Source organism: Dipodomys spectabilis, unplaced genomic scaffold (assembly GCF_019054845.1).
Source record: "Dipodomys spectabilis isolate Male_0828 unplaced genomic scaffold, ASM1905484v1 ptg000175l, whole genome shotgun sequence".
Lineage (NCBI taxonomy): Eukaryota > Metazoa > Chordata > Mammalia > Rodentia > Heteromyidae > Dipodomys > Dipodomys spectabilis.
Window position 1 is genome coordinate 7,855,980 of NW_024870852.1, and position 19,498 is coordinate 7,875,477.

Here is a 19,498-nt window from a genome sequence, read left to right on the forward strand (position 1 = left end):
GGTCTGACTGTAGCTATGTACATGTGGCTCATGCCTGTAACCCTATCTACTCAGGAGGCTGAGATCTGAGGATTGTGGTTTGAAGCCATCCCAGGCAGGAAAATCTGTGAGACTCTATCTTTTATTAACCAAGGAAAAGCTTGTAGTGGAGGTGTGGCTCAAATAGTAGAGCGCTAGCCTTGAGCAAATAAAGCCAAGTGAAAATGTGATTCCTTAAGAATGTGATTCCCAGAACTGGCATGCATGCACATGTACACACACCCACACCCACCCACCCCCCCCCCCCCACACACCTGAAGTTAAGCACTGTAGAGCTTAGAAAAAGTAAACAGTAGTATAAGAGAGCAGATTGTATGTGTGCAAGCACATGCCAGTACCAAGACTTGAACTCAGGACTTGGGAACTGTTTCTGAGCCTTTTTTGCTCAAAGCTAGCTCTCTACTACTTGAGGCACACTTGTATCTACCACTTTTTGCTGGTACACTGGGGAAAGAGTCTCACAGACTTTTTTGCTCCACCTGGCTTCAAACCTTGGTCCTCAGATTTCAGCTTCCTGAATAGCTAGGATTACATGTATGGGCCACCAAACCACCTACAAAGAACTTTGTAGGATACTATGCAAGAATATTTTCATAACCTAAGGTAGAGAAAGATTTCTTGGACAGGACATAAAAGTATAAATCATAAAAAGAAGCTCCTGATAAATGAAAACTTCAAACTATTCTTAATAAAGACAACACAAAAAGTAAACAAGCCATGAAGTAGAAGACGTTTGTGAGACAGAATTGGTAAAGAATCACTTTTCAGAAAATAACAAGAACTCTTATTAGCCCAAAAGAAAGATCAACACCACAGCAGAAAAACAAACACCTGTTTTTTTTTTCTTTTGAAACATTTTTATTAGCATATATTGGTTGTGTATGGAGAGGTTTCATTGTGATATTTCCATATGTACATTTATCTTGGTTAGATTCACCTACTTCATTTCTCTCCCTCATCCTGTCTTCTTCCTTCTTAAAACAACTTCAGATGTGTGTTGGTGGCTCACACTTCTAATCCTAGCTACTCAGGAGGCTGATATCTGAGGATCTTATCTCCAATAAACCACCAGAACACCAGAGGTGGCACTGTGGCTCAAGTGGTAGAGTACTAGCCTCGAGCTGAAGAGCTGATGGACAGCACCCAGGCCCAGAGTTCAAGCCCCATGACCGACCAAAAAGCAAAACCAAACAAAAAACCAAACTTCAACAGTTTTCATTGTTCTATTTTCATACATGAATGTCACTTCTACCATATTCACCTTCTCTGCCTATACTCATTCTCCCACTGGTGTTTGTGCCCCAGAGGGGACCTGTTTGACATTCTATCACAGCAATTTCTGAGAAGAGTAAAACAAAAAATTTGCAATAAAAAATTGAGAAGATGTTTTCTCTTAGTAATCAGAGATGCAAAACAAGAGGCCATCATGGTAGTGTGGCATAGAATCCGAGCCTCCCTCTACACACACACACACACACACACACACACACACACACACACACACACACACACACACACACACACACACACACACACCCCACCCCTGGGGTCAGAGGCAGGATGGTGAGTTCAGGCCGGTCTGGAATACATAGAAACCAGTTTGAAACCAGTTTGAACAATATAGTGAGAATATTCTCAAAATAAACAAAACAAAAATGCCAGGGTTGGAGGTATGGCTCAGTTGGTAGAGGGCCAGGCAATGAGAGAAAGTATCAGGTACTGAGTTTTGAGTCCTGGTCTCAGACTTAAAAAAAAAAAGGAAAAAAATCCTATAAGATCAATAAATTATTTGCCTTATCTTTTTGCAAATATCAAGTATAGGCAAAAATGTAGAATTATCATAACATGTATTTACTGGTCCATTTATATTGCAAACTGCCACTCACCCGCTGTGACCGGGAACAAGGCAGTGATGGAAACAAGACTATGAAACTGGTTTTAGGGCACCGGGGGGGCCTGTGTCTCTCACCAGCAACAGATGCTCCAAAGTCCCATTAATAGGGTCTTTATTGATTATCAGACAGGGGAGTTTGCTTCTGATTAGCTCAAAGTTAGAGTAGAATCTTGGGTCTTTGTAATGCTAGGAGCAATTGATCTTTCTCAGTCCACTCCCAGCTTTCTGAGAATCAGAAAATGTCATTCCCATTCTCTTTATTAGACTTCATGGCTCAGTATTCACAAATTTCCACACATTTAGGTTAGAAGATCTTTAGCTGTACCCAGTACTAACAATTCTATTAATAATTAGCCATAAACTCCCCAAAACAGTTTATTTAACTGGTAAGTCCTGACCCATTAGTGGATAGCCACGTCAATATAATGACTCTTGATTAGCTTCTTCTCTTCCACCCTGCCCCCGCCACACCAGTCCTGTGGCTTGAACTCAGGATCTGGGCACTATCCCTTAGATTTTTTTGTTGAAGGCTAGAACTCTACCACTTGAACCATCGTGCTACTTTTGGCTTTCTCTGTTTATGTGGTACTGTGGAATTGAACTCAGAGCTTCATGCATGGTAGGCAAACACTACCACTAAGCCACATTCCCAGCCCTTGACTAGCATTTTTTTGTTTTTATTATTACTGAAGTGTGAACTCAGGGCCTTGTGTATTCTTCTCTGGAGCTCTACCACATGAATCACTCTCCCACCTTTTTTGCTTTGTTATGCCTCAAATAGGGTCTTCTATTTGAGACCATAATCCACCTAATTTATGTTTCCTGCATCTGTGAGATATTTAACACATGACACCATCTTTGGCTTTTTTTTTTTTTTTTGGTCCAGTTGTAGGGCCTGAACTCTGGGCCTGGGCACTGTCCCTCAGCTCTTCAGCTCAAAGCTAGTGCTCTACCACTTGAGCCACAGCGCCACTTCCAGCTTTTTTCTTTTTTCTTTATGTAGTGCTGAGGAATTGAACCCAGGGCCTCATGTATGCAAGGCAAGTGCTCTACCACTGAGCCACCTTCCCAGCCCCAGCTTTTTTTGGGGGGGGGGGAGGGTCGGTCATAGGGCTTGAACTCTTGAACTCTGGGCCTGGGTGCTGTCCCCTCAGTTCTTCAGGTCAAGGCTATCACTCTACCACTTGAACAACAGCTCCACTTCCTACTTTTTTGGTGGTTAATTGGAGATAAAAATCTCATGGGTTTCCCTGCCCAGGCTGGCTTCAAACTGCAATCCTCAGATTTCAGCCCACTGAGTAGCTATAGGTGCCAATCTTGTTTCTTCTTCTTCTCCTCTTCTAATACCCCCTCCTTCTTTTTCTTGAAACAGATCAATACGGAATATTACAGAAAAGGAAACTTTGTCTTATATTTTTATGCCTATTAATGTACTGAAGCATAAAGCAGAATGTTTTTCTTATTGAAATAACAATACAAAAAAAACTATGGTGAAGATACTCAAGTGTACCAATGGACCTCTTCCCAGTGTTCAGAAAAGCACTGTTTATAATAGAACAACAGTAACATGGAAACCCAAAAGTCTATAGTAGGAAATACATGGTCAAATATTCATACAATAAAGTACTTCAGGAGAATTGTGAGTTCAATGCCAACTTGAGATACACAGGAGGCCTGATCTCAAAAATAAAAAAAAAATTCCACAACTGAAATTCCATGTAACAATGAAATTACATCAATTAGAGCTGCGTGCACAACATAGTGAAAGAATATCAGGAACAGAACAATGTGTTTGTTTTATTATTGTTGTTGTCTTGAAGCACTAGGGCAGGGGTTGAAAGGATGAGAAAGTGAAGGGAAAAAGAAAAGTTGCAAATAACTCACTATTAATAGAGTTCAAAAAGAGATCAGACAAATAAAATAGCTGGGTGCTGATGGGCTCACTTCTGTAATCCTAGCTACTAAGGGGGCTGAGATCTGAAGACTGTGTTTCAAAGCCATCTTGAGCAGGAAAGTCCATGAGACTCTTACCTCCAAGGAACCAGCAAAAAGCCAGAAGTGGAAGTGTGGCTCAAGTGATAGAGCACCAGGCGAGCAAGAGTGAGGCTCTGAGTTCAAGCCCCAGGACAAGCACAAAATAAAAAATAGTTTAGAGAGACATATATCAAAAAGAAAGATACCCATTACATCTAAGGGGAGGAGAGAGTATGCAAAGCAATTAAAAGGACAATTTTCTTTCTTTTTTTTTTTTTTTGTCGGTTGTGGGGCTTGAACTCTGGGCTTGTTCGCTGTCCCTGCACTCTTGAGTTCAAGGTGAGCACTCTACTGCTTGAGTCACAGCACCACTTCCGATTTTCTAGTGGTTTATTGGAGATAAGAGTCTCATAGAGTTTCCCACCCGGGCTGGCTTTGAACGGTGAACCTCAGATCTCAGCCTCCTGAGTAGCTAGGATTACAGGCATGAGCCACCGGCACCTGGCAAGGACAATTTTCTTGAACTGGGGATTAGATATAGGATATTCAATATATTGTATAGATATTATTGTATCTATTTAACTCGTTTTATTCATCTAAGAATATGCCTCCTACACTGGATGAAGGTGCTAATGTAAGACCAGCAGCTGACTGTGATGGCAGGGCCGGGACAGAAGATGCACCTGAGGTGACTGGAATAGCAGGTAGCATTGGGGTCGCTGAATCTTGAATGGTGGAGTGTGTGTGGACATAGCTGACCTTGTCTGTGATATGGTTTATAGAGTCTTGATCTTGTTGGAGATTCCTCCCCCACCTTATACAGATCCTTTTTTTTTTTCTTTTGTGGGTCATGGGGCTTGAACTCTGGGCCTGGGCGCTGTCTTCAGCTCAAGGCGAGCACTCTACCACTTGAGCCACAGAGCCACTTCCAGTTTTCTAGTGGTTTATTGGAGACAAGAGTCTCACGGAGTTTCTTGCCTGGGCTGCCTTTGAACCGTGATCCTCAGATCTCAGGCTCCTGAGTAGCTAGGATTACAGGCATGAGCCACCGGTGCCGGGCTCTTATACAGATTCTTAATGAGAGTCTTGATGTCATCCTTAGTGGGTAGGGATGTTGGGAGTGATAATAACTCCTTTTGTTTTTCAAAGATTTGACCTACAAGTGTCAAAAGGGCATTGACTGACATTGCCAAAGTGATATTGTGTCGACTTGGTTTCCTTCTGTAGTACGTTGAACAAGCTCTTCAGTCCATGAGTCCTCACTGGTTTCTGAGTCTGGATCCATCAAATTCTCCATATCTGTCTCAATTGCCACTGTCACAAGCAAGCTGACATTCTTGCTCAGAGTCTGAGGAGGTATCCTCCCAAAATCCTCTTCCAGGTCTGTCTGGCCTTGTTGTCAGATCTGAGGGTATATGCCTTTTCCTTCTTGTCTTCATTCTGACCTTGGACATTTGTCTCCTTATTTCTTTTTCTTTTTTTGTGTCGGTCGTGGGGCCTGAACTCTGGGCCTGGGCACTGTCCCTCAGCTCATCAGCTCAAGGATAGTGCTCTACCACGTGAGCCATAGCGCCACTTCCAGCCTTTTCTGCTTATGTGGTGCTGAGGAATGGAATCCAGGGCCTCATGCATGCAAGGCAAGCACTCTTACCACTGAGCCACCTTCCCAGCCCCTCCTCATTTCCATCAGGAGCTTAGTTGCTCTTGACCTGAAGAGCAGCTCAACCGAGTAAAAAGGAGTTGGTCTTCTGATAAATAGCAAGTATCACTTGATTAAGATGGGTTCAACTGGTGCTTGTGGCTCATGCCTGTGATCCTAGCTGCTCAGATGGCTGAGATCTGAAGTTCAAGGTTTGAATCCAGCCTGGGTACATACATTTCTTAGACTCTCTCATCTCCAATTAACAAGCAAAAAGCCCAAATGGAGGTATGGCTCAAGTGGTAAAGAACCAGCTCTGAGTAAAAAAGCCAAGTGAGAGTGCAAATGCAAAACCTAGAATTCAAGCTCCATTACTGACACACTTTTTTTCCCCTTAAAGCTACAATGTGTTATTGGGAAGCAGCTCCATCAGAAATCAAGTAGCATCTGTATTTGATAGAGGAAAAGTTACATAGAGAGGATACTGGGGCAATTAGGTAAACTTTTTTTTTTGGTGTGGGGGAAAAGTATTTTTTATGAAACTAAATTTCAGATAAGTTAATCACCTATATATCACACTAATATACACGAGACATTTTTATTGGTTTATTTATTGATTGTGCCAGTTCTGGGGCTTTAATTCAGGGCCTAGACACTGTCCCTCACTTTTGTGTTCAAGGCTAGTACTCTAGATAAGTCTCACAGACACTCCTAACTGGGCTGGCTTTGAACTACAAGCTTCAGATCTCAGCCCTAATGAGTAGCTAGGATTATAAGCATGAGCCACCAACACCCAGCTCACAAGACATTTTAACACTAGAAAACACATTTGAGAATATAGTTACCATCTTAGAATATAAACAAAAGCTAGAGTTTTGAAGGAAAAGATGGACACATTTCTATGTACCTGACACATAGATACAAAATAGCATGTGCAGTCCAGGAAGAACTGGAGGCCTCTACTTTTTTCCTCCTCTGGCCTTCTTCTTGTTTGGAATGCCAGAAATGGAATATCTATCTTGACTTGAATGACTTTGAGAATCGAGGTTAGGCAAGTCAGACCAGTGAGATGATGAGTATGCCTCTCTGGCACTGTAACGGGACATTGTAGCTTTAATTTATTATTTAACTTGGAGACTGAGACCTAAACTGCTCTCTTGTTTGGGTGTAGTTATGTTGTGTGTGTCATTTGAAGCTGAATCTAATCCTGATACATCAGCTCAGCCCACAAATGAAGGATCATATTGTGGGGATTTCTTTTTTCTATTTTTTTGGATGGTACTGGGGATTGAACTCAGGGCTTCTTGTTTGCTTGTTTGCTTGCTTATCCCAGCAGGAAAAAACTTAAAAGCTCTCAGGTTATTCTCACTTGTAATCAAGATGTTTAAGGCAATCTATGAAGGACTTGCCTCTCCCCATCTTTTTATGTATCTAAAGATGGAATATGAAGGATTGGGTCCTGCCTTATTCCCCAGGGTCAACCAAAGCGCTCAGGTGAGTGCTCACATGCTTATCCCCAGGCAGGCCATTCCAACCTTTGCCACCAGGAAACAACAGCCCCACACACCAGGTGGAGCATTCTACTGTGGACTTGGCCAAGGACATCGCCCTGGGCCTCAAGAGACCATAACTCATTTTTTATTTTTTATTTTATTTTATTTATTTTATTTTGGGGGGGGGGTCCAATCGTGGGGCCTGAACTCTGGGCCTGGGCGCTGTCCCTCAGCTCTTCAGCTCAAGGCTAGCACTCTACCACTTGAGCCACATCGCCACTTCTGGCTTTTTTTCTTTTTGCTTATGTGGTGCTGAGGAATCGAACCCAGGGCATCAGGCATGCAAGGAAAGCACTCTACCACTGAGCCACCTTCCCAGCCCCATAACTCATTTTTTTATTCTCTGCTTTCTTATTAAGCTACATAAGCCCACCCCCAAATCTAGTCCCTTGCACAACCTCCAAACCAATGGGAAGGTCTGTGACCCTCACTGTTCCTCAATAAACAGTCATGGCCTGTTGATTGAATCCGGCCTATTCCTTTTCCGTTCTTCTCCATTTTCCCAACAATCTGTACAAACCTCTTTTCCAGTTTCTTTTCTATTCTTCCAACAGTGGCTATGGTTATAGATCTGGCTCTGATTGGTGGTATCTAAGAAATCTGGTGAGAAAATTCCTGGAAAAGTTTTGACATTTCTTTTTCTTTCTTTTTTTCTGGGTGGCTTTAGGGTTTGAAGTCAGTGCCTTGCACTTGCTTGGCATTGAGTGCCTAGTATGTTACCACTTGAGCCATGCTCTACTCCTTTTTTGCTTTAGTTATTTTTTTCAGATACAGTGTAATACTTTTTTGTCTTGAGCTACCATCCTACCTGTGCATCTTGAGTAACTGGGATTACAGATATGCACCATCACGCTCAGTCAATTAACATTGCTTATAAAAGGAAATATGTGTTGCTGAGAATGTCCATTTTCTAGCTCTGAATGCCAAGATGAAGAACAGGCACACATCGACTATGAAATGAGGATGAGGACATCAGACAGCACATGAAGGCTGGCAGAGCAGAATAGAGAGCCTGGTTGTCTAGCAGCAGCATCATGCAGCAAAACCAATCTCAGTAACCCCTTACTTCAGAAACAGAAAGGGAGGAGCTGGGAAGGTGGCTCAGTGGTAGAGCGCTTGCCTTGCATGCCTGAGCCCCTGGGTTCGATTCCTCAGCACCACATAAGCAAAACGAAAAAAGCTGGAAGTGACACTGTGGCTCAAGTGGTAGAGTGCTGGCCTTGAGCTGAAGAGCTGAGGGACAGCGCCCAGGCCCAGAGTTCAGGCCCCACGACCGGACCCCCCCCCAAAAAAAAGGAACAGAAAGGGAGAAGCCAACAGCCCCTTTATGCTGAAACACATACTCTATATACAGCAATGCTGCTGATAACAGCTGCAGATGTTGCCACATCTAGCAAACCAACTTCTTTAATAAATACACACTAATTTAAGAAAGGCCCAATAAATTCAGTAAATTCAATTTATATTGTACAGTGTTGCAGAACAAAAGAATAATCCTGTTTACTAAGACATGGTATGGTGTCTTAGATCTCTAAGACATCTAATTCATAGTGTTGAGGGGAAAAATGTAAATCACAGAACAGTAAGCATGTTGAATATGAAACTGTATACTGAAGCACACATCCATACACCAAAAACAATACTATAGATACTGCATGTATGTCTGCATGCCCAAATATGTACAGGAAAAAGCTTTTGAAGGAGACAACTACCTCTGAGGACAGAGCAAAGGGATTGGGGACCGTAAATGAAGTGGTAAGAAACTGCACTTTATTTACAATTTTTTAAACAATCTTTCTAATTAAAAATACTCAAGCAAGTCATAGGCTAGTGATTCACACCTGTAACCCTAGCTACTCAGGAGGGTGAAGTGTGAGGATTGAGGTGGTTGAAAGCCAATTTGAACAGCAAAGTCCATAAGACTCTTCAATTAACCACCAAAAAACCAGAAATGGACCTATGGCTCAGGTGGTAGAGTGCTAGCCTTGAGCATGAAAACTCAAGAGACAGCATCTGGCTTCTGAGTTAAAGTCTAAGACAAAAAAAAGCCCAAAGTGGAGGAATGATAGACTGGGACTCATTATCACTACCAGCTGTTTTACTTCCCAAAGTCCTAGTGGAAGCAAGGTCCTCTCTTTCCATCTTACTCTTATTCAACTCCCATGAGGACTACTTTGTGAGTGCTTTAATTGTTTCTCACCTATATCCAGTAGATTGCTTCAGTTTTCATGTATCTCCTGCTATTACTACTACTACTACTACTACTATTTTGCCAGCTATCTCAACTCCCTTTTACATCTCTCTGGAAAAATAATACCATTGGGTGAGTTCAAGTGTTCATTTGTGAAATTTCATAGTTGCTGATCTCATAGATCTCTCTCCATTTCTCTCAGCCACAGAACTTACACCCATCCTACTTTATTGTTACGCCTCACCAAATATGCTTCATCTCCTCATACATGTCAGCTCTTCTCTTTGTTGCTCAGTTCCTCTTTACTAGCTGGTCTTTTTGTTGTTGTTGTTGTTGGTCGTGGCACTTGAACTCTGGGCCTAGGCACTGTTCCTCAGCTCCTCAGCTCAAGGAGAGCACTCTACCACTTGAGCCACAGGGCATTTCCTGTTTTCTGGTGGTTAATTGAAGATAAGTCTCACAGACTTTCCTGACAAGGCTGGCTTTGAACCATAATCCCCAGATCTCAGCCTCCTGAGTATCTAGGATTACAGGCATGAGCCACTGTCACCCGGCTTGGTCATTCATTCTTCCTAGCAGCTTTAGTGTTAACAATCTCCTTCTTCTGGTTGGGGTTGGGTCTGGCCTATGTCATACAATCCAAAGAAGGGCTAGTAATCCTTCAAACAGGATAACCTTGAGATGTTACTTATGCTCCAGAGTGCCCCAGATCAGACTGAGGTCTTAACTTTTTAAAGCTCCTTATTCTTCCTTCTTCTGCTCATGCATGTGACTCCTGAGAATACTTCTTCAGTAAGTCACTTGCTTAACAACTTATAACAGCCTATAGGCAACCTGATCCTAGACACCATCATTGTTTACAACTCCATTTTCCTTGGCATTTGGACACTTTTCTGTAATCCTGTTTATCCTTTAATCACAGATTAAAGTCTTGCTCACATAAGAATCTTTTTCAGTTTTCGGTCTTCAAGGAATTATTTGTTGTATTATCCATTTGGTAATTCAGATGTAGAAAAACACCCATAAGCCCAACAACAGAAATTCTGAATTCATTGCTTGCCACAGACCTCTTTGGAAGGTCATTGAAACCTGTAGATCCCTTGTTCCTCATTTTTTTTTGGTGCCAGCCCTGGGGCTTGAACTCAGGGCCTGAACACTATCCTTGAGCATTTTTTGTTCAAGTCTAGTGCTCTACCACTTGACACATGGCTCCTCTCTAGTTTTTTTTGGTAGTTAATTGGAGATGAGAGTCTCAAGTGTTTTTCTGTATGGGCTGACTTCAGACTGTGACCCTCAGATCTCAGTGTTCTGATTGCTAGGATTACAAGTGTGAACCACCAGTGCCCAGCTTTTGTCTTTCTTTTCCCTTTCTCCCTCTCTTTCTCTTCCCCCCTTCTCTCTCTCTCTCTCTCTCTTCTTTTTTGCAAGTCCTGGGGCTTGGACTCTGGGCTTGGGCACTGTCCCTGAGTGTCTTTTGCTCAAGGCTAACACTCTACCACTTGAGCCACAACACCACTTCTAGCCTTTTCTGGGTATGTGGCACTGAGGAATCTAACTCAGGGCTTCATGCATGCAAGACAAGCACTCTACTACTAAGCCATATTCCCAGCCTCTACACTTATAAAGTAACATTTTTTAAAGTATTCTGTTGATAATAAGAATGCTTCCTTGTAATATGGCAGTATGTGTACTGCTTTATAAATATATTAATCTAGCATTGGGACAGATGGTATCCAAGAAGGAATAAGAGCAAGGGATATTTCAAGATAACTATTGCAAATGATATGTAACATGAAAATAGCTGTTATTTCTATTAGTAACCAATACAAGTAGCAGATAGCCATGAATAATGAGGAAATGCAAAAGGAGCCTAAAATGGATCATATAATCACAAGGTCTATGAGAGAAAATATTTTAATTGAACTTCCCAACTACCTGTAGACTGGATTTAGGGATAGGACTTCTTCATAGGCGATCTCAATAAGTTCTCAAGTGTCAAAAGTTACTTGTTCTCACCTTAGAGGCAATCCACTTTTAGTGTATGAAAGTGTATCTGTAACAAGTACTTAACTTTTTTATGCCATGAGTTATCTAGAAAAAGTGAACAACAACAATAGCAAAAAATCCCCCCCCTACATTTCTGCTGCCTTTGTGTGCGTGGTGGTGGTAGGGTGCCATAACTCACAGCCTGGGTGCTGTCCTTTAAGCTTTTTTCCTCAAGGCAAGTGCTCTACCATTTGAACCAGAGCTCCACTTTTGGGTTTTTGGCGGTTAATTAGAAATAAGAGTAACTGGGCACCGGTGGCTCACACCTGTAATCCTAGCTATTCAGGAGGCTGAAATCTGAGGATCATGGTTCAAAGCCAGCCTGGGCAGGAAAGTCCATGAGACTCTTATCTCCAATGACCCACCAGAAAACTGGAAGTGGCAATGTGGCTCAAGTGGTAGAGCACTCGCCTTGAGCTGAGGAGCTCAGGGACAAGAGTTCAGGCCCAGTGGAAGGAAGGAAAGAAGGAAGGAAGAAAGGAAGGAAGGAAGGAAGGAAGGAAGGAAGGAAGGAAGGAAGGAAGGAAGGAGAGTATCACAGACTTTCCTACCCCTGGATGGCTTTGAACCGCGATCCTCAGATCTCAGCCTCCTGACTAAATAGCTAGCATTACAGGCATGAGCCACTGGTGTCCTGCCTATGACTGGGATTTTAAGCATCAGTTCCCCTTTTTAGTCCCACTTACAGGCTTGAACTAATTTGTAGTACCAATTATGATCCTGCTCTGAGAAGTCCAAGCTTCGAACACTTAGAGGAACAACTGCAGAGGGAGGGAAGGGTATGGGAGGGGAGAAGGAGCCCTGGTATAGCATGAGAGAAGGGGTGACACTGTTCAAAAAGAAACGTACTCTTTACCTGACCTATGTAACTGTAACCCCTTTGTACATCACCTTTATAATAAAAGAACAAACAGAAAAAGCCAGAAGTGGTGCTGTGGCTCAACTGGTTGAGTGCTAGCCTTGAGCAAAAGCAGCTCAGGGGCAGTGCCCAGGCCCAAGTTCAAGCCCCCAGGACTGGCACCAAAAATTAAAAATAAATAAGAATATAATTTAAAAAATCTTTTTTTTAAAAAACGACAGGGAAATTTGATGAACTGCAGGGTAACTTTCACACATCTGCGTGCATCGTGCGGTGTTCACTTAATGAATGTGTCTGACATGTGTTCCGAGCGTACTGGTTAAGAGTTAACACTCACACACACACAAAAACCATTTGCACAGATTCTCCGGAACGGGCTCTGCACCGCAGGTCCCTCGTTGGCTAGGGTTACAAATCCCCCTTTAATAACATCCTGAAGTCGCGTCATAAATTAAATATGGCGACTGAAAATAAAGCTACGCAGCGGCTGGGTGACCGCCACCCTCCACCGCTAGGGAGAAGGAAGGTCAGCGGGGGAAGAAAGAAGGCCCAGCATGGCGGGGGAACGAAACAGAACCACCCACCTCTCTCCAGGACGGACCGGAAGTCGGGCTCCCGGGCCGCGCCCGCTTCTTGCGTCACTCCCGCGCGACTTCCGTGCTGCTCTGAACATGGCGGCGCTGAGCGGTGTCCGCTGGTTGACCCGAGTGAGCCGCGGGTGGGATGCGCGCGGCAGCGGTTGGGCCGGGAAGCCGGGCAGGAGAGAGGGGGGCGGTCCCTTCAGTGTTTGGGGTATAGGAGCCCCAGATCCGATCCCCCCGAACCCTGCTGAAGGCTGTTTTGCCTCTGTCGCAGGGGGTGGTCGCCTCCCGGTTCCCTGGGGCATGGAGAGGTCTGAGTACCACGGCCGTCGCGCCTGCTGCTTCCAAGAATCAGGTACGGGCGATTGCCGCTGGCGCCTCTGCCACCCCCCCGTGCCTTCCTCGCGACTACCCCCTGGCTCTCCCCGACCCCACCTTTCGCAAGGTCCCGGTCCCTGCCTCAGCTGTGCTGGCCCTACTCACAGGCCGCAGACATGAGAGTGGAGGGTGCCTTTCCTGTGACCATGCTGCCGGGAGACGGCGTGGGGCCCGAGCTCATGCACGCAGTCAAGGAGGTGTTCAAGGTGAGTGGCCTGGCGGGGGAGGGGGAGTAGTGCAGGGAGGTAGGGGGGACTCGATCACGCTGCTGGGAGGAGGAAAGTTCTTCATCTTGTGCTTCTTTGGGGGGGGACCTGTCCCTGAAGGCTGCTGATGTCCCAGTGGAGTTCCAGGAGCATCATCTGAGTGAAGTGCAGAATATGGCTTCGGAGGAGAAGCTGGAGCAGGTGTTAAGTTCCATGAGGGTGAACAAGGTTGCCATTATAGGTATGTGTGCCCTCTTGCCATCCTGTAGAATTGTCATGTAAAGTTAAGTGAGCAATGTTCACTAATCCTCACTTTACACATAGGAATACATCAACTTCCAAAAATGTCTACTAATTGATACCTGGGCACTTGTTCCTTCTCAGTGGGAGTGTGGAAGTCAGGTCATCTGTCAGCTGTCTCTGCAGGGTTAAGTGTCTGTTGATACTGTATCATTCATTATCAAGTCTGGGAAACTGTTTCTAGACTGCTGGTATGGCTGCCCCTTTTCTTTTGTCTTCCCTTCTGCTGCTGTGCTTTGTTTTCAGTCTTGGGCTTTCAGTTCTACCCCTTACAGTCTCAACTTTCACATCTCTTCTCTTGAATGCCTAACTTTCACATAGGCACGTTAAATTCTTTTTAACAGGCCTTTGGCTTTTCTGCTTTGGTTTCCACAACACTTGTTCTGTGCTTTGATCCAACTTGACTGCTTTGGTGTCCAAATATACGTAATGCTTTGACTTGGCCCTTTCTTTCTGCATATCAGAGTTCTCACAGTATAAGTTTCGTGTGGCTGCTGTAACAAACACCACAGCTTGGTGGGTGGCTAAAAATAACACAGGTTCTGGGAGGGAGTTCTCTCAGAGCCGGGTGCTGGTGTCTCATGCCTGTAATCCTAATAGGGTACCCCAATTAAGGCAGCATCCCAATATCCGGTCTGTGATCAAAAGAGCAAGACTGACACAAAGCATTAAGCAAGCTTTATTTTCACACCTAGCATCAGGAAACAGACTGGTCAGTCAGGGACTGCCTCGGCAGAGATGGACCCTGGGCTATTGTCTGACCCTATTTTTATAGCAGATTGACCACAAGGGACAAGCTGGACACATACAAGTGACCAATAGGGTTGTAAAATTCACACAAAATTGCATAGTCCTGTTGGGTCACACGCAGGTGACCAATTAGGTTGTAACCCATCTCTGGGCAGTTGTTTGAACTGGCCAATCCTTCTGGCCGATTTTGGTGCGCAGTTTTGGTGGGCAAAAGGCAAGGGTCAGTAACTTCAGTGGAAATGGGAGCCTCATATGTGCTTGTTACTAATTGGATGTTCCACCTGGCTCCCAACCTTGGTTCTCTGAGCTCTGTTATCAGGGATTTACAAATTTCCCAAGTTGACTTGGTAGTTGGGGCCAATCTTACAAGATGGATGTTTAGCAAGCCATGTACTGCTTGTCACTGACATGAGGATGGGAAATGCTTTTAAGGAGGATATCATTTCCTCTCAGAGCACTGTTATTAGAATGGGGTCCCAACACTAAGGAGGCTGAGATCTGAGGATCACGGTTTAAAACCAGCCTGGGCAGGAAAGTCCCTGAGACCTTTTTTTTTGGTTGGTTGTGGGGCTTGAACTCTGGGCCTGGGCATTGTCCCTGTGCTCTTCAGCTCAAGGTTAGCACTCTATCACTTGAGCCACAGTGCCACTTCTGGTTTTCTGGTGGTTACTTGGAGATTAGAGTCTCAGGGATTTTCCTGCCTGGGCTGGCTTTGAACTGTGATCCTCAGATCTCAGCCTCCTGAGTAGCTAGAGTTATAGGCCTGAGCCACCAGCTCCCAGCCCTGAGACTCTTATCTTCAGTAAACCACCAGAAAATGGGAAGTGTCACTGTGGCTTAAGTGGTAGAGTGCTAGCCTTGAGCTGAAGAGCTCAGGGACAGTGCCAAGGCTCAGAGTTCAAGCCCCACAACTGACCAAAAAAGAAAAAGAAAAAGTTCTCTTAGTCAATTCTGGAAGCCAGAAGTATGAATCTAAGATGATGACAGGGCCACAGTCCCTCTAAAAGCTTAGAGGCCTATGCTTTTTTGGCCCTAGACTTTTAGATGTGATTTTCCTCTTACTTTATATGGCTTTCTCCCCCTCCCCCGCAAATGTCACTGTTTCTTTAGTTCTTATTTTCCTGTGTCTGTGTGTGTGTTTTCAACTCAGGGCCATACAGTTGCTAAGTAGTTGTTCTACAATTTGAACATGCCCCCCGACCCTTTTTATTTACTTTGTGGATGGATGATTGTGTGTGTGTGTTATGAGGCTTGAACTCAGGGCCTATGCACTGTCCCTTAGCTCTTTTCACTCAAGGCTAGCACTCTAGTACTTTAAGCCACAGCACTACTTCCAGTTTTCTTATAGTTAATTGGAGATAAGACTTTCATGGGGACTTTCAACCTGGGTTGGCTTTAAACTGCAATTCTAAAATCTCAGCCTCCTGAGTAGCTAGGATTTTTTTTTTTTTTGGGTTGGTAGTGGGGCTTCTTGAACTCTGGGCTTGGGCGCTGTCCCTGCGTTCTATAGCTCAAGACCAGTGTTCTACCACTTGATCCACAGTGCCACTTCCGATTTTCTAGTGGTTTATTGGAGATAAGAGTCTCACAGACTTTCCTGCTTGGGCTGGCTTTGAACCGTGATCCTCAGATCTCAGCCTCCTGAGTAGCTAGGATTACAGGCGTGAGCCACAGGCTCCCGGCTAGTAGCTAGGATTATAGGAGTGAGCCACTAGTGCTGGCTTGTCTTGTGTTTTTGCCAGAGGCCAGCTTTGAACTTTGATCCACCTATCTATGTCTTCTCTGTAGCTAGGATGACAGATGTACACTAGCATGCCCAGCTTATTGATTGAGATGAGGTCTCATTAATATTTTGCCTGGGCTGGCCTTGGATGGTGATTCTTCCATTCTCTGCCTCCCAAGTAGTATCATGCACCACTGTACCCAGCCCCTTTGTTTCTCTAAGAGGAAGAACTTAAGTCATTGGATTTATAGCATAGAACAATTCTCAAGATTCTTTCCTTTTGCAGTCTTTTCCCAAAGATCACATTTCTGGGTTTTAGGGCATCAACTTTCCAGAAACACTATTTAACCCACTGCACTCTTAACCAAGGACTAACTGAAGCACCAGCTCTTTTGTCATTTTTCCTATTATTACAAGAACAGATTGTTTCTCAGTACTCCTATTGTATTGCTAATACTGTTCATCTTACCTGTCTTCCTGTGTATTATTTGCTCCCTGAGGGCAGGTCAGATGATTTTGGATTGATAGGCATTTGGCCTGACAGGCATTTGTCACAGATGAGACTATCACAAAAGTAGATAGAAATATCAAGAAAACTTGTAGCTCTCTAGTATTGTTTCAACCTATTGTGAAAACTACCTGTCCTCTATTAGACCATTTTGAAGTTTCAACAGAAGTTATATATGGTAAATAAAGCAGTAAATTAAGATGTTCTGATTGTAACTATATTGCCTTTGCTTGCCCCTTCCCAGAGGCAACTAAGGGTCATAGATTTGGGGATGGAGATGGGAGTCTTGAGTTGTACTATCTTATTGGGTGGATTTGACACTGGTCTCTGCTTTCTTAGGTTTGGTCTATGCCTAACACTGCTCTCCACACTTGGTTTCCACAGGGAAGATCCATACCCCGATGGAATATAAGGGGGAACTTACCTCCTATGGTATGCGGCTGAGGTAGGTGGATGCATGAACTTGGGAGAGAGAGGTACTAAGCACCAAGCACAGAGCTGATGGCGCTATCTACCTTAGGCGTAAGTTGGACTTATTTGCCAATGTTGTCCATGTGAAATCACTTCCTGGGTACCCGACTCGGCACAACAATCTAGACCTGGTGATCATTCGAGAACAGACGGAAGGAGAGTATAGCTCTCTGGAACATGAGGTGAAGCTCCAGAAATGGGTGTGGGGGTAGCGGGGACATGAATAGAAGTTGGAAAGAGGTAGATCTTCTTGCATCTCTTACCCAGAGTGCAAAGGGAGTGATTGAGTGCCTGAAGATTGTCACTCGAAGCAAGTCTCAGCGGATTGCGAAATTTGCCTTTGACTATGCCACCAAGAAGGGCCGTGAGAAGGTTACAGCTGTCCACAAGGCCAACATCATGTGAGTTGCGTGCCTTTGTGTGGGATGGCTCATAGGAAGGTAGCTTCACATTCTCTTCACTGATTCTGTTCCCTTTGGCCTATGACCAGGAAACTTGGAGATGGATTGTTTCTGCAATGCTGTGAGGAAATTGCTGAACTGTACCCCAAAATCAAGTTTGAGACAATGATCATTGACAACTGTTGCATGCAGGTGAGGCCCTCCCCATGTCTCTCCTGTTACAGTACAGAGGGAAAGCAGGCAATAGAACTCATTTCTCTTCTTCATGCCCACCTTATTCCTTAGCTAGTACAGAATCCTTACCAGTTTGATGTACTTGTGATGCCCAATCTCTATGGAAACATCATTGATAATTTGGCTGCTGGTCTTGTTGGGGGAGCTGGTGTGGTCCCCGGTGAGAGCTACAGTGCAGAGTATGCAGTTTTTGAGACGGTGAGCGAGGCTGCTTTCTCCATCATCTGTACTCCCCTGTTTGACCTCAGGCCTCTTTTCTCTCATTCCTCCCAATCTTAGTGTTCTTCCTCCTAAATGACCCTGGCTTCTTCCTGGGATTCCCCCAATACTTGTCAGGGACCCTAGCCTGTTCTCCCTTTCACACATAATGCCCTTTCTGGACCTCAGCCTCTGCTTATGCTTGCCTCCTCCCTGAGACTGGCTTCTTTTTTTTCTACAGGGTGCCCGGCACCCATTTGCTCAAGCAGTGGGCAGGAACATAGCCAACCCCACGGCCATGCTGCTGTCAGCTTCCAACATGCTGCGGCATCTCAAGTAAGGCATGGGAGGCTGGGTGTGGTAAGGGGTAGCACAGATGGGAAAGTCAGGGGCAGGTGTTTTGGATGGAATCTCAGTTTCACCCTGTTCCATTGACAGTCTTGAATATCACTCCACTGTGATAGCAGATGCCGTGAAGAAGGTGATCAAAGTTGGCAAGGTGAGTTTAAAAGAGTGCTGGGTTCAGGGCCTTGACACTATGAGGAATCTGAAAAGGAGTCTCCTTGGTACCCAGAACATCTGCTCTTTGACTTTTGCAGGGCTGCTCACCTCCCTTCTTTTGGCTGCTTCATCTTCTTGGTCTGCCTTAGTTCCCATCTATTCTTTCTTTCTGCTCCATTGCTTCATCCACTGCCTCTTTCTTGGGCCATCCGAATGCAGACCCTGCAGCTGATGGGAGTGGCAGGGAAGAGCATGAAGGATGAGGTGCTACCTTCACCTTGGTCATACCTACAAGCCTTCTTTCCTTCCTCCCACCTGGTCTGTCTCATTTCCTGACATAGCCTCATCCTTTCTGATGTGCATCTTCCTCCCCATCCCACTGCTTGCTTGGCTTCTTATTCTGCCTTGGTGGCAGTGGATCCCTCAGTAGCTCTAGAGTAGTGAGGTCTCTGCTCCTCCACTCCTGGCTACCTCCTTCCACTCCTGCCGCATTGCATCTTCTGGCCATCTGTCACCTGTCTTGGATTCCATCTTCCTTGATCACATTGCCCTGCCCCACTTCATGGGCTCTCTTCTCTTCTTCCCCATGGCTACTGCCTGTGGTGGTTGTAGGTGCGGACTCGAGACATGGGCGGCTACAGCACCACAACTGACTTCATCAAGTCCGTCATCAGCCACCTGAACCCCCAGCATGGGGGGTAGAGCCCTTTATTCCCTCCAACTTCACAAGGACCATGCTACCCTTCAGCAGTGGACCAGGAAAGGAGACCTGGAACCTCTAGACAGTGGACCATAATTGCTTTTATAGGGGACCTAGGTTGTCCTGGCTGGCTTCTTTAGGGAATTGTGTTGGTTGGTGGTGGGTGGATTTTGTTAGGTAGGGCCCCACCTCTAACAAGGTATCAAGATCATGGCAATTTTTCCCCACAGGTCCGAACTTCTGACATGGGTGGCTATGCTACTTGCATTGACTTCACTGATGCTGTCATTGCTGCCCTGCCTCAGTCCTAGGTCATGCTCATACCTGTTAAATAAAATGTCTTGAGAAAACA

At 44.8% G+C, this 19,498-nt stretch overlaps 1 protein-coding gene across 2 annotated transcripts; it reads left to right on the top strand.

Moving 5' to 3' along the window:
* Nucleotides 1-12,843: 12,843 nt before the first annotated feature.
* Idh3b (isocitrate dehydrogenase (NAD(+)) 3 non-catalytic subunit beta) lies at nt 12,844-19,482 on the top strand. 2 transcript variants are annotated; one of them, XM_042694263.1, is made up of 12 exons: nt 12,844-12,902; nt 13,051-13,131; nt 13,262-13,360; nt 13,481-13,601; nt 17,026-17,086; nt 17,162-17,294; nt 17,380-17,513; nt 17,603-17,705; nt 17,799-17,945; nt 18,187-18,281; nt 18,384-18,444; nt 19,059-19,482. In XM_042694263.1, the coding sequence occupies exons 1-12, from the start codon at nt 12,867-12,869 to the stop codon at nt 19,146-19,148; spliced, it is 1,161 nt and encodes a 386-aa protein (XP_042550197.1). In that variant the 5' UTR covers nt 12,844-12,866; the 3' UTR covers nt 19,149-19,482. The 2 variants fall into 2 exon arrangements, with proteins under 2 accessions (XP_042550197.1, XP_042550198.1); XM_042694264.1 differs by having other exon boundaries at nt 19,377-19,482.
* Nucleotides 19,483-19,498: the final 16 nt, after the last annotated feature.

Excerpts from the sequence above, each read along its gene's own strand:
- Idh3b (XM_042694263.1), top strand. The coding sequence starts at position 12,867 with ATGGCGGCGCTGAGCGGTGTCCGCTGGTTGACCCGA. Across the intron at positions 13,132-13,261 it reads CTGCTGCTTCCAAGAATCAG|GCCGCAGACATGAGAGTGGA; the intron begins GTACGGGCGATT and ends CCCTACTCACAG. Across the intron at positions 13,361-13,480 it reads CAGTCAAGGAGGTGTTCAAG|GCTGCTGATGTCCCAGTGGA; the intron begins GTGAGTGGCCTG and ends CTGTCCCTGAAG.